The 13452-nt window shown below is 43.6% G+C and overlaps 1 protein-coding gene across 1 annotated transcript in view; it reads left to right on the top strand.

The window, feature by feature from the left end:
- Positions 1 to 13452, top strand: part of LOC124788913 (pickpocket protein 28-like) — a gene marked incomplete at its 5' end in the record, with an annotated part of 101898 nt that overhangs the window by 27264 nt on the left and 61182 nt on the right. The window contains one exon of the mRNA XM_047256195.1: positions 7597 to 7726. Within this exon, the coding sequence (XP_047112151.1) occupies positions 7597 to 7726 (130 nt within the window). The remainder of the gene's footprint in view (positions 1 to 7596; positions 7727 to 13452) is intronic.

Below are 13452 nucleotides of genomic sequence, written 5' to 3'. Positions count from 1 at the left end.
AATTCAACATTCCTGTGCTTCCACAACCGCCATATTCCCCTGGTTTGGCCCCTGCGGACTTCTACCTGTTTCCTAAACTGAAATTTTCACTGAAAAGGAAGCGATTTGACTCGACTGAAGACATCCAGAGCGTCCTTAACATACTTCTGGAAAAAAAATTTACAGTAATGTTTCCAAAAGTGGCAACACCGTTGGAGTCGGTGTGTTTAGTCAGAAGTGGATTATTTTGAAGGAGAGGCATCACAGTAACATGTAAGTACCACCACCGTACAATTACAAGCCCATTCTTAAAACTTTCCAGTCACACCTCGTATGTGAGCTGAAAAGAGCGATACGAGATGAGTAGGTGACAGTTTCACTGTAAGAACTACAAACCTTAATAAAATCAATGCTGGAGAGAATTTTGAGGTTATTAGGAAGAACGGAGGTTGGACAAAGTACTGACAACGCAATAACACAACGGGACAGTGAGTGCCTTTGTACCGCGTTTAGGTACACTTTCACTGCACTATAGCGTAAAACGAAATACGTGATGGACACTGAACGGTTGATGCCACGTGGTCGACGCTAGCAGGTCAATGAAGTTAGTAAACCTAAGAATTACAACCTACTATGCACAGTGACGACATTTAATGTGACTAAATTTAATGTGAGAAAACGTGCCTTGTAATGCTGGTACGTTCTGTTTCTGTGCTTCTCATGATTAATGTTGCTATGAAGAGAAGTTGAAAATGAGCTCTAAAATAGAAATGAAGTGTTTCCGGACCCATGTCGATGTAATACATTTTATTCCTCTACGTGTGAGGAATGTCTGCTGAAAATTTAGCCATAACATTTTGTTACACACGATATATGTTTTATAGGTACTATAAAAGGGCGTTTCTGCTAATGTGAATGAAGAGTTAAGTGAAGGTTTCTATGATAGGTTCATGCCCGAGACTCCTTTTTAGGGGACTCGAATCAAGAGCTCCGAAATTCTGTTCGAATTTATACTAACTTTTGCTATTTGAGAGTGTCCCCATTAAATACGAGTGTTCGTAGGACAAAGAAACCTTGAGGAAAGATTAGTAAAGAAACGCGAAAGGGAAATAGTGAGTAAACCACTGAAGCAGACATATTTTAATTTCCAAATGGGATGATAACATTTGCTAATTGCGTACCATATTTACGGTCCATGATACCAGAGGGAGCTATAGGGGATAAAAACTGTAGAGGAAGTTCTTGGCATGGGAGAACATACTGCGCCATTGCAAGTGTACCTTCTTCAACAATTTGTGGCGCAACTGGCCGACGGCCTCTTCCCAAATCGCTAGTTAATTTGAACTTCCGAATCTCGATTTTCAATCTGATGCGAAAAGACGATCACTCCGCATTTCTTCAGTGCGTCGATACTCGCGAAGAGAAGCAGTACTTTTGCTGATGTTTTTATGCAACAGTTTTATGAGTAAAGACCAACTCACCTTATCCAGGCACATGTTTACTAGTTGCAAACATAATTCACACTGATATTTGCAGGAGTCAGGTCCTAGATCCACCTGAAGTACTCACTGGCATACAGGAGTTGGCTTTTCAGCCCCTGTTTAGGAGGCAGGAGCAAGCATTATAGGTGTCTAGGTGGATGATGGACAGCTTCCAGGTCACGCAGATGAAGCCTCCATCGGGCTTGCATGGTGATGGCGGCCTCCGCACCCTGTCATTGTTGTCTCTGAAGTTGCAGTGCAGCTGGCAACAGCAACGTCCTTCCAGTCGGAATCGTGGCCTTCCAGTTGGACTCGTGGTTCCCTAGACGATAAAAGACAGTTAATCATGCCTGGGGTCGAACTCCATTGTCTCCCTTCGCTCTCAATACCTCCAACTGATACAAGGGCTGAGAGTATGCATTGAACAGTCGGCATTCCGCGTTCAGCAATGAGAAATTTGTTAAGAAGGTTGAGGTATTTATGCTGGCGCTTCCCATGCAGTGGGTGGCGGTGGGGATTGGCTTCAAATGGCTCTGAGCACTATCGGACTCAACATCTGAGGTCATCAGTCCCCTAGAACTTAGAACTACTTAAACCTGACTAACCTAAGGACATCACACACATCCATGCCCGAGGCAGGATTCGAACCTGCGACCGTAGCAGTCGCGCGGTTCCGGACTGAAGTGCCTAGAACCGCTCAGCCACCGCTGCCCGGCCGGTGGGGATTGCTAAGTTACTAGGAGAGCTGACAGCGACGGAAAGCCAGGACCATGGTGGTGACTTTAGAACTTCGCAGCTTCAACTTTCAGCGGCTCTTTTCTGCTGGCTCGTCACCTAAATACTTATCGTCGTGTTGTACCTAGCCTCCCTTAAGGCACTCTGCTTTGTCTCTAGATGGTGGTATCTCTCTGCTTCCGTGATGTCATTAAGCTTCGCTTGAAGAATTGGACGCTCGTGTACTCGCTCATCATTTCTCTTTAACTGACAGTCTCGTGATGACTGGGTGCTGTGTGCTGTCCTTAGGTTAGTTAGGTTTAAGTAGTTCTAAGTTCTAGGGGACTGATGACCATAGATGTTAAGTCCCATAGTGCTCATAGCCATTTGAAACATTTTTTGAACTGGCAGTCTACTGGGCGTTGAAACAGGCGGTTCAGCTTCCGGGAACTGACAAAATAGAGATTGGATGAATTTTTAGTGTTCACCGAGGTTTTTGTGTAGTTCGAACGACGTATTGGTTTACTAGCGGCAACTGTTGACAGTTTCTGTAATTGCACACTCTGCTCTGAGCTGCACATCGGTTCAGTTCGTACCTTGATGTTGTAGGCTTACGACGTTACATTTGACACCTGTGCCATTTGACGGATGTGTTGTACGACTTTGTAGACAACGGTATGGTGCTCCGTTGAGTTCGCCGGATTCTGCACGGCCGCTATCGGCGTCTCATGGAAACCTGCAATTCAGTTGCTACGGCGCCCGTGGGGTGGTATCGCTACGTCAATTTCAGCGAACACTTTTATATTTTCATCATCCTTTTACTGACTAATAAACGCGCTTTACACTGTCATTAAGAGAAGAATGTCTTCCCTCTAAGAATGATATATATGCACTTTAAATTTCCAGAGGTCTGTTACTTATTTTTTATACATTACTCAGAGTATGAAAAAATATCCTTTTACAGCATTATATAATTCTTCTCCTAAGGTTTGTTCAGATGATGGCAGCAAATTTCTGTTGAAACAGGTCATCGTGAAGTAAATAATATTTAGCGATCTTGGCTTCAGAAGAAATTTTTTTCGATCTCTTTTAATATTGTTGTTATTTTAAAGCATTATGAATGCTTTATTGTAATTAAGAACTATTATTATTATTATTATTATTATTATTACTGGTACTGATGAAATTATTATTATTAAAACGGTATTCTTTTGTGGCACGTTAAAAGTGGTGACGGTATTTATATTTTGGGTTGGTGGGAACGGAAGATAACAAATTCTTACCCCTAACACCCCCCCTCCACCCGCCCCCCCCCCCCTCTCACCTACTTACCATCACCCTGGGACCCGAATCCTGGACTTCAGCCTGGTAATATCTTGAGTGTGCACGTTGCTTAGACGTCAGCATCGCTTACTTCTGCCACTGACTGTATGTCGTCAAGCTCCTTGCGTTAGTCCTTTTCTCGTCATCCTACCCCTTCGCACACCCATCAGCTGCCACTTGGCTCCCTGTAGCACCTCCATAAAGCATATATTTCTAGAAAATGACACCAACAAACTCCATTCGTCTCCCCACGCTTCAGAAACTCTATACCGATCCCTGTTTCTTTTTATCTCCCTGTAGCCTTCATTATGTTCTAGTTCCACTTTAAAAAATTCTCTTTCCTTTCGCCCGAATTTACACAGATATTCCTCACGTCAGAAATATGTAAGAAATATCTTCCGATGAAAAAGCTACCGAGCTTTCCCATTGCGTTCAAAATTTTCTGATAAGCTGGACGCAACATATTCAAATGGCTCTGAGCACTATGGGACTTAACATCTGAGGACATGAGTCCCCTAGAACTTAGAACTACTTAAACCTAACTAACCTAAGGACATCACACACTTCCATACTCGAGGCAGGATTCGAACGTGCGACCATAGCGGTCACGCGGTTCCAGACTGAAGCGCCTAGAACCGCTCGGCCACAACGGCCGGCAACATATTACCATAGATGGAAACCTTGAAATAATGTCTTGTGTGCCCCAGTGTGGAGTAATAGCACCGGTACTGTCAGAGTTATACATTAATGACTTATTGGGTAGTACCAGTTGCAATCTGAAGCTTTTTGTGAACGACGCAGTTGTCTGTGAGGAAATTCTGTCCTGTAAGAATTTCAGTAATATCCAGTTAGATCACGATAAATTACCCGGCTCTCAATTTAGAGCATGACCCAAGACTTAATACCGAAGTATCATTTTACTAAAGGGTTACTGAGTCACATCTAGCTAGTAACATCATATAAATATTTTTGAATAATTATACATAGCGATGCGAAGTGGAACGACGACGTAGGCTCAGCTGTACGTAAAGCAATTGGCTGACTCTGACTAACTGAATACTGCCTATCAGGTCGGACTGACAACGAACCCTGAGTATATACAAAGAAGAGTGGTGCGAATCACCATAGGCTTGTTTAACTGGCGAGAGAGGTCAACAGGAGTATGGCGTACCCTTGGAAAAACATGCCGCACATCTCGTGAAGACCCGCTTGCAAAACGTCACGTGCCTTTTTTCAGGACAAAAACTGACAGCATTCTTCAGTCCCCTATATATCTATCCCGACTGATAGTGCTGAGAAAATTACACAAATCACAGTTCACATGGAGGCATGCAAGCAGTTTTCCATGCTCTATCTGTGGATGGAAATGATAGATATATTTGCGTATGATACATTACAAAGTACACAATGCCATGCACTTAATGTTTCATAGTCGGAGTTAAACCTCTGAACATATGGATAAAACATCTCCTCTATAAAGTCTCCACAAAGACACACATCAAAGAAGTTTTGCATCACTCCGGTTCCCAGAACTCCTTAAGATAGACGTTGACTGTGGATATGATATGACAGACACAGTCCCTTTAACTGTTCAGAGATTTTACTAAACCCGCCCGAAAATGTAAACAACTATGCACGAGCAGCGTCTATTAGACGGAGGGAGTCCGACAGCCAATCAGTTCCAGTCGTTCGAACAGGAAGGAGGTACACAGATCGAGTTGTCTGTAATTCAACCATGCCTACAAGGTCAGCACGGCGGTTCGTTCGCGTCCGCGTTGTTACTTTGTGCCAGGTATGTCTCTCAACAAAGGAAGTGTCCAGGCGTCTCGGAGTGAACCAAAGCGGTGTTGTTCGGAAATGGATGAGATACAAAGCGGCAGGATCTGTCGATGACATGCCTCGCTCAGGCCGCCCAAGGGCTACTTCTGTAGTGGATGACCGCTACTTACGGATTATGGCACGGGGGAAACCTGACAGATACGCCACCACGTTGAATAATGCTTTTTGTGCAGCCACAGGACGTCGTGTTACGACTCAAACTGTGCGCAATGATGCACAAGTTCACTCCCGACGTGCATGGCGAGGTCCATCTTTGCAACCACACCACCATGCAGCGCGGTACAGATGGGACCAACAACATGCCGAATGGACCGCTCAGGATTGGCATCACATTCTCTTCACCGATGAGTGTCGCATATGCCTTCAACCAGACAATCGTCGGAGACGTATCTGGAGGCAACTCAGTCAGGCTGAACGCCTTAGACACACTGACCAGCGAGTGCAGCAAGGTGGTGGTTCCCTGCTGTTTTGGGGTTACATTATGTGGGGCAGACGTACGCCACTGGTGGTCATGAAAGGTGCCGTAATGACTGTACGATAAGTGAATGCTATCCTCCAACCGATATTGCAGCCATATCGGCAGCATATTGGCGAGGCATTCGTCTTCATGGACGACAATTCGCGCCCCCATCGTTCACATCTTGTGAATGACTTCCTTCAGGATAACGACACCGCACGACTAGAATGGCCAGAATGTTCACCAGACATGAACCCTATCGAACATGTCTGGGATACATTGAAAAGGGCTGTTTACGGACGACGTGACCCACCAACCACTCTGAAGGATCTAAGCAGATTCGCCGTTGATGAGTGGGACAATCTGGACCAACAGTGCCTTGATGCACTTGTGGATAGTATGCCACGACGAATACAGGCATGCATCAATGCAAGAGGACGCGCTACTGGGTATTGGAGGTACAGGTGTGAACAGCAATCTGTATCACCACTTCTGAAGGTCTAGCTGTATGATGGTGCAACATGCAATGTGTGGTATTCATGAACAATAAAAAGGGTAGAAATAGTGTTTATGTTGATCTCTATTCCTCGGAACCGAGGTGATGCAAAACTTTTTAGATGTGTTTACTATGACTAGTGCATCCTGACAGTTTACCGAGTTACCTAGACGAAAGGGTTACGATCACTATCAACGCGCCAGCGACTGAGGGTAATGTAGGAACAGCGAACCGCCACAAGCAGCGTCCGCACAATAAAGTACGTCATACAAATGCATCTGCACCGGACCTGTGTCATCGTTAAATACGTAACTACTATTTATGAGTACAACACAAAATATGTATTAGTAATTTATGTGTTAAACTGTTTTAATTAATTTTTTATGATTGGAAGATTTGTAGGAGGAAGACGAGCAGTATGGTTGCTGATAGTCCTTCCCCTGTCTACGACAGGAAGAACTGATATAGCTAAACGCCCCACCTTCGATGATTCGTTGATGCTAGCGATAGAAGCAATTATGAACAGGCTACACATTAATCTCTCAAGGAAATTGAAAAAGTTGCGTGCAGTAAAGTGGATAGATAGGTTGGTTTCTTGGTATATCTTTAAAATAAATATTCATTACTTATCACTTACTGAAACAGATTCTTCTTCTTATACAAGACTCTTACAAATTACAGGACAACATTAGGACCCGATATCTTGACAACCATTATAATTAAGACTTGCTTTGTAAATTTCATTACAGTCACTGTTAGGGAAGTGTGCTTCTAATTTTATAATTGTTGACAGCCTTTAAAAGTTATCTACCCGTGTGCTAGAAACTACAGCTGTCTCTAAAAACCATTGTCCTTCATTAATCCTATAAAACAATATCAGTGAAGTAATCATAATTTTAGTTTCTCTGTTCATATCTCTTAATGGGTCAGTTTCCGAATGCATGTTTTCGTTTTTGTCTCATTAGAGTTGTGGAAAACGATGAAGGAAAAGAATTGGAGATTTAAAAATAAACTGCAGCTTCAATGAAAATACAAAGGTGTTAAATTATCAGATGGGCAAGATACATGAAGTGCCAGCTACGTCTGGTAGACGTAGCAATTGTCTCTTCACTTCATAGTGCCTATGTTCCTTTCACTTTGATAGAAAAAGTAGTAAAATTTGTTTTATGGAAATAAACAATATATATGTTTAAACAAATAACGGAAAGAAGGAATAATGAGAGGGAAAAATCCTTTTGAAATGAATATATAAGTACTTGCTCGTTTCCCAGCTGTCTACAATTCACAATTAATTTACTCTTTTCCAGAGATCGTGATGACCAGACCAAATTAGAGAAGCGTTTACTAAGCACATTCTGCGATCTTGCAGAAACTGAAACTGACGTAACACCTAATATCACGAGCTCGTGGGATGCTGTAGAAAAATTCCTGGTGAAGGTATGTATGATTTTCCAAATTACTTCGAGGAGCGCAGAGGCTTACTTGAAGCAGGATTAAATACTATAGATATACATTTTATATCTTAGCAGTCGGCGAGATTTATTGTGGTGAAGTCTTAGACAAACCCACTCCATGACATCAGATAATGCAAATCAACGCAAAAACTGGTAGCACAAAGACTCAGCTCAAAATTAACTTATTCCGCCGACCTTTGTGCCTAAAGGGTGGTTTAGAACTCAGCCCTTAGTCATTCCTACTATCTGCCTCAGATGACTTCCATTCCATTTCGGCTGTAAAGTTCCATGGCAGAACAATCCACTGAGAAACAACATTAGTTAGTGTTCATGGTCGTGCTACTACCTAGAAGTTACTGGTCGCAGGGGTGATTCTGCGACTTCGATTTAATGGTTAAAATAGGACAATAACTGAGCTGTCGAACCGTGGCAGAAAGTTCTGCGGATCGATGAGTTACGGTACAAGACAGGTTACTCAGAAAGGATTCTGTGGGCCTCATGAATGACTAGCAAGCTATATTTGTCTGAACGCGTTTTGGCTGCACTATAATTCGGTAAATATAGTGCAGTTCTATAGGAGTTTGTTTCTTTGACCTTCTCGTAACACGCGGGTGATTTTGTTCAACGGCGTTCAGGAAAAATGTTTTAGACGCAATTATGGTTCAGGTTGGATTTCATTAGAAATCGTTGGGCTCAGCGACTGTGAAATGATTAAAATCACGGATGAATGCAGCTAACAGTCGAGTATCAATCCGTGTTTTATTGCACAATAAGGTATACTTCAAAATAATTTTTAAGGTCTGTTTTCTTAAAACCTGATGTAGCCTCGTTCAGCATCGCACATGGGCAAGCTCGTTCCACATTATTTCTCATTATGTGGATAGCGCTGTATTACCTAACTTCATATCTGTGTTATTTCAGTCTGCTTTTATTTATGCATTGCAAAATTTATAATTACAGACTAGGAGTTTTTGTTTCATTTTTTCGCTTTATTTTTATTTTACGTTTTTTGTGGAACTGATATAAATTGGAATTTGTAACTAAAAGGTAACTAGCACAGGGGGCGGCTTTTTCTATCTATGATGTACGCTGTGGCTGGCTGTGTAGGCTTGTAAACAGCAGCCTCAGTGTGAGTTATGCTAGGCATGACTTAAGGTCGTTTTCTGGGCCTATATGACTCGCTACTAAACTTCATACCCTGTAATCTTCAGTTGGTACAGCTGCTCAATGTTTCTTGATATAAACAGTTCAAAGGCGTGATTCCTACGTTTTCTTCTCCTATTCCTTTTAGCACTAATGATGGCGACACTGTAGCTGATGTCTAACTAGATAGGCAATAAAATGCAGATCGATAAACGACTGTTTGCAGTGTTCATCCCAATCAACACAATTGTTCCCACAGTGTTAGAGCACTAGGGTATCGGAGACTTCTTTAATATTAGCTTGATAATGGTCTACGTTGCGGGCTTTCAAACAACTACGCACCCTTAGACTCAGAGTTGAAATATGAAGTTTTGGCTGGTTTCGTTGTCTAGGGGCTGGGATACGTGGTTGCCGCATGACAGGCCAAATACTTCTGAGCCTACAGTACACGACAAGAACACACACATGAATCGAATGTCGAAGGTTTCTATAACTCGGCAATTGCGAATTATGAACGTAATATATAAATTTATAAATGAAAGACTGCAGTTAAATAAAATCTGCAGGTACTATCTTAACGACTTTAAATGATGAGTACGATAGTAGAAGTACTTCTGCGAATGCGGTAAACTGTTATTGGTGTCGATGGTCCACCAATTAGATAAAATATAAGTTGAATAACAGGGAAACAATAGATTCCTACAGCACATAATTAGTTATGAACAACAACACAGCTCGCTAGATATTCACTTCTAAACGCACACTACGCCTTCACTGCAGAAGCCACGGAAATCACACAAGAGCATAGGTCTGCATCCCGAAATATTTCTATCCTCCGTGACCACCCGAAAATTGCTCCACTGTCCAAGCCTTTCCGCCGACTGCGCGTCCATCTCGCTGTACTTTACGTGTCCAGCATCCACTCCCGTGTCCTGTGCCGTACCGCCCCGAACTGCTGCACTCCTCACCCGGACTAGCTTCCATCCTGTCTCCTCATTCACGAGCACTGTGATTGGCTAGAGCGCTCGCGTCATGTCTTCATGCCAACGCACCCACACAAACATAATGAAACACATTCGAAGTACTGGATTTAAATTTAAATAACTTGAAAAATGTAAATATACCTACGGCTGAACCATAAACACGCTCTAACACACATTATTACACACATAAACAAATTAACTAAACATATGTCGAAAGGAATAGAACAGCCGGCAGTGGTGGCCGAGCGGTTCTAGGCGCATCAGTCTCGAACCGCGCGACTGCTACGGTCGCAGGTTCGAATCCTGCCTCGGGCATGGATGTGTGTGATGTCCTTAGGTTAGTTAGGTTTAAGTAGTTCTAAGTTCTAGGGGACTGATGACCTCAGATGTTAAGTCCCATAGTGCTCAGAGCCTTTTGAACCTTTTTTGAATAGAACAAAAGGTAGGCCAGTAGCCTAATGTCTCTGTGCTTCCTGTAACACAGTAAATATTTAACTAATTTCTTCACGAATAGTATATGTCGGATATAAACAGAGACATAGATGAATATATATATTTATAAGCACACTGCTACCGTTTTTTCGTGAACTGTGGTGTACTTATGGCTTGATGCGATCGATAGTAATCGGCCACTTTGACCTCCAATAACTCATTTAGTATGCAAGTTACATGTCTTTAATTCATACCAATTTAGGTTTACACTAATAGCTTTCTAAAGACACGTCAATTGAGGAAATCGGATGAAGCGATTAAATTTTGGAAATTCGTTGTTATGTGTTACTTGTATAATGTACATTCATCAAGTGAACTTTAAACTAATAAAGATATTGAAATTTTGATTACACCATCAGAATCGTCGTGTAAATAATAGTAATGTACATGTCTCTTTTTGAGGTATCATTATTCATCTGGCTACTATTAATTTCTATACTAACAGTGAAATGTCTACCATGATGGTTTCACAAAGTCCGCCATCTTTGGCACTCCCGGCATAGACATCTCCTTCATCGATACAAAACACCGTCCTCGTCACAGCGGAATTCCCAGCCACGCGGCTGGACCATGCACTGGGGCTACCCCTCTCGTCCGGCTGGCGTCTAGCCGAGCGTTCGCCCCAACACCGAAGATTAGATTAGATTAGATTAGATTTACTTTCTTTCCAATTGATCTGTAATGAGGAGGTCGTCCAGGATGCAGAACATGTCAGAAATACAACAATACATGACAAATATTTACAACTAAAACACATAAGCTAATGTACCATTCCACAGTTCCCAAGTGGAACATCGTCATTTTTTAACGAACACTATATGAAAGAGTCATTTTACAAATACTAATGTACTAAATTTAAAATAAAAAAGTTTATTTATTTATTTATAAGGTAACAAACATGTAATACAACTACTATAATACTTATTTACAGTGAACACGTTACTGCACTGAAGTGGTGCAGAAGTACACACACACACACACACACACACACACACACACACACACACACACACACGCACATATATATATATATATATATATACACTCCTGGAAATTGAAATAAGAACACCGTGAATTCATTGTCCCAGGAAGGGGAAACTTTATTGACACATTCCTGGGGTCAGATACATCACATGATCACACTGACAGAACCACAGGCACATAGACACAGGCAACAGAGCATGCACAATGTCGGCACTAGTACAGTGTATATCCACCTTTCGCAGCAATGCAGGCTGCTATTCTCCCATGGAGACGATCGTAGAGATGCTGGATGTAGTCCTGTGGAACGGCTTGCCATGCCATTTCCACCTGGCGCCTCAGTTGGACCAGCGTTCGTGCTGGACGTGCAGACCGCGTGAGACGACGCTTCATCCAGTCCCAAACATGCTCAATGGGGGACAGATCCGGAGATCTTGCTGGCCGGGGTAGTTGACTTACACCTTCTAGAGCACGTTGGGTGGCACGGGATACATGCGGACGTGCATTGTCCTGTTGGAACAGCAAGTTCCCTTGCCGGTCTAGGAATGGTAGAACGATGGGTTCGATGACGGTTTGGATGTACCGTGCACTATTCAGTGTCCCCTCGACGATCACCAGTGGTGTACGGCCAGTGTAGGAGATCGCTCCCCACACCATGATGCCGGGTGTTGGCCCTGTGTGCCTCGGTCGTATGCAGTCCTGATTGTGGCGCTCACCTGCACGGCGCCAAACACGCATACGACCATCATTGGCACCAAGGCAGAAGCGACTCTCATCGCTGAAGACGACACGTCTCCATTCGTCCCTCCATTCACGCCTGTCGCGACACCACTGGAGGCGGGCTGCACGATGTTGGGGTGTGAGCGGAAGACGGCCTAACGGTGTGCGGGACCGTAGCCCAGCTTCATGGAGACGGTTGCGAATGGTCCTCGCCGATACCCCAGGAGCAACAGTGTCCCTAATTTGCTGGGAAGTGGCGGTGCGGTCCCCTACGGCACTGCGTAGGATCCTACGGTCTTGGCGTGCATCCGTGCGTCGCTGCGGTCCGGTCCCAGGTCGACGGGCACGTGCACCTTCCGCCGACCACTGGCGACAACGTCGATGTACTGTGGAGACCTCACGCCCCATGTGTTGAGCAATTCGGCGGTACGTCCACCCGGCCTCCCGCATGCCCACTATACGCCCTCGCTCAAAGTCCGTCAACTGCACATACAGTTCACGTCCACGCTGTCGCGGCATGCTACCAGTGTTAAAGACTGCGATGGAGCTCCGTATGCCACGGCAAACTGGCTGACACTGACGGCGGTGGTGCACAAATGCTGCGCAGCTAGCGCCATTCGACGGCCAACACCGCGGTTCCTGGTGTGTCCGCTGTGCCGTGCGTGTGATCATTGCTTGTACAGCCCTCTCGCAGTGTCTGGAGCAAGTATGGTGGGTCTGACACATCGGTGTCAATGTGTTCTTTTTTCCATTTCCAGGAGTGTATATATATAATATTTCCAGGGCGCCACAACTCGCCCGTTGTCTCACAACATCTACTACATGGCTAATCTGCAAATCACACTTATGTGACAGAGGGTTCACCGAAAAACCTTCGCACTAATTCTCTATTACCCCACTCTTGAACATCACTCGAAATAAATGAAAACATGTCCTTCGGTGCCGGCTTTCATTTCTGTTATTTTATTAAGATGATCGTTTGTCCCTCATAGGTCGGCCTCAACAAAATGTTTTCACGTTCGGAAGAGAAAGTTGATGATTGGCATTTTGTGGGAAGATTTGTTTTAATGATGTGCACCCCAAATCCTGTATCATGTCCGTGACACTCTCTCTCCTATTCCTCGAAATACAAAACGTGGTGCTCTTCTTTGAACTTTTTTTTCGATGTACTCCTTTAATTCTATCTGGTGAGGATCCTACACAGTGCAGCACGGACAAGCGTAGTGCAAGAAGTCTTTTTAGCAGCTCTATTGCATCTTCTAAGCGTTCTGCCAATAAAACGCAGTCTCTGATTCGCCTTACCCACATTTTCTGTGTTCTTCCCAGTTTATGTTGTTCGTAATAGTAATTCCTACGTATTTACTTGAATTTGTGGCTTTTAGATTTGTTT

Source organism: Schistocerca piceifrons, chromosome 3, assembly GCF_021461385.2.
Source record: "Schistocerca piceifrons isolate TAMUIC-IGC-003096 chromosome 3, iqSchPice1.1, whole genome shotgun sequence".
NCBI classification, from domain to species: domain Eukaryota; kingdom Metazoa; phylum Arthropoda; class Insecta; order Orthoptera; family Acrididae; genus Schistocerca; species Schistocerca piceifrons.
The sequence above is the reverse complement of the archived record's forward strand: the minus strand, read 5'-3'. Positions and strand labels throughout refer to the sequence as shown.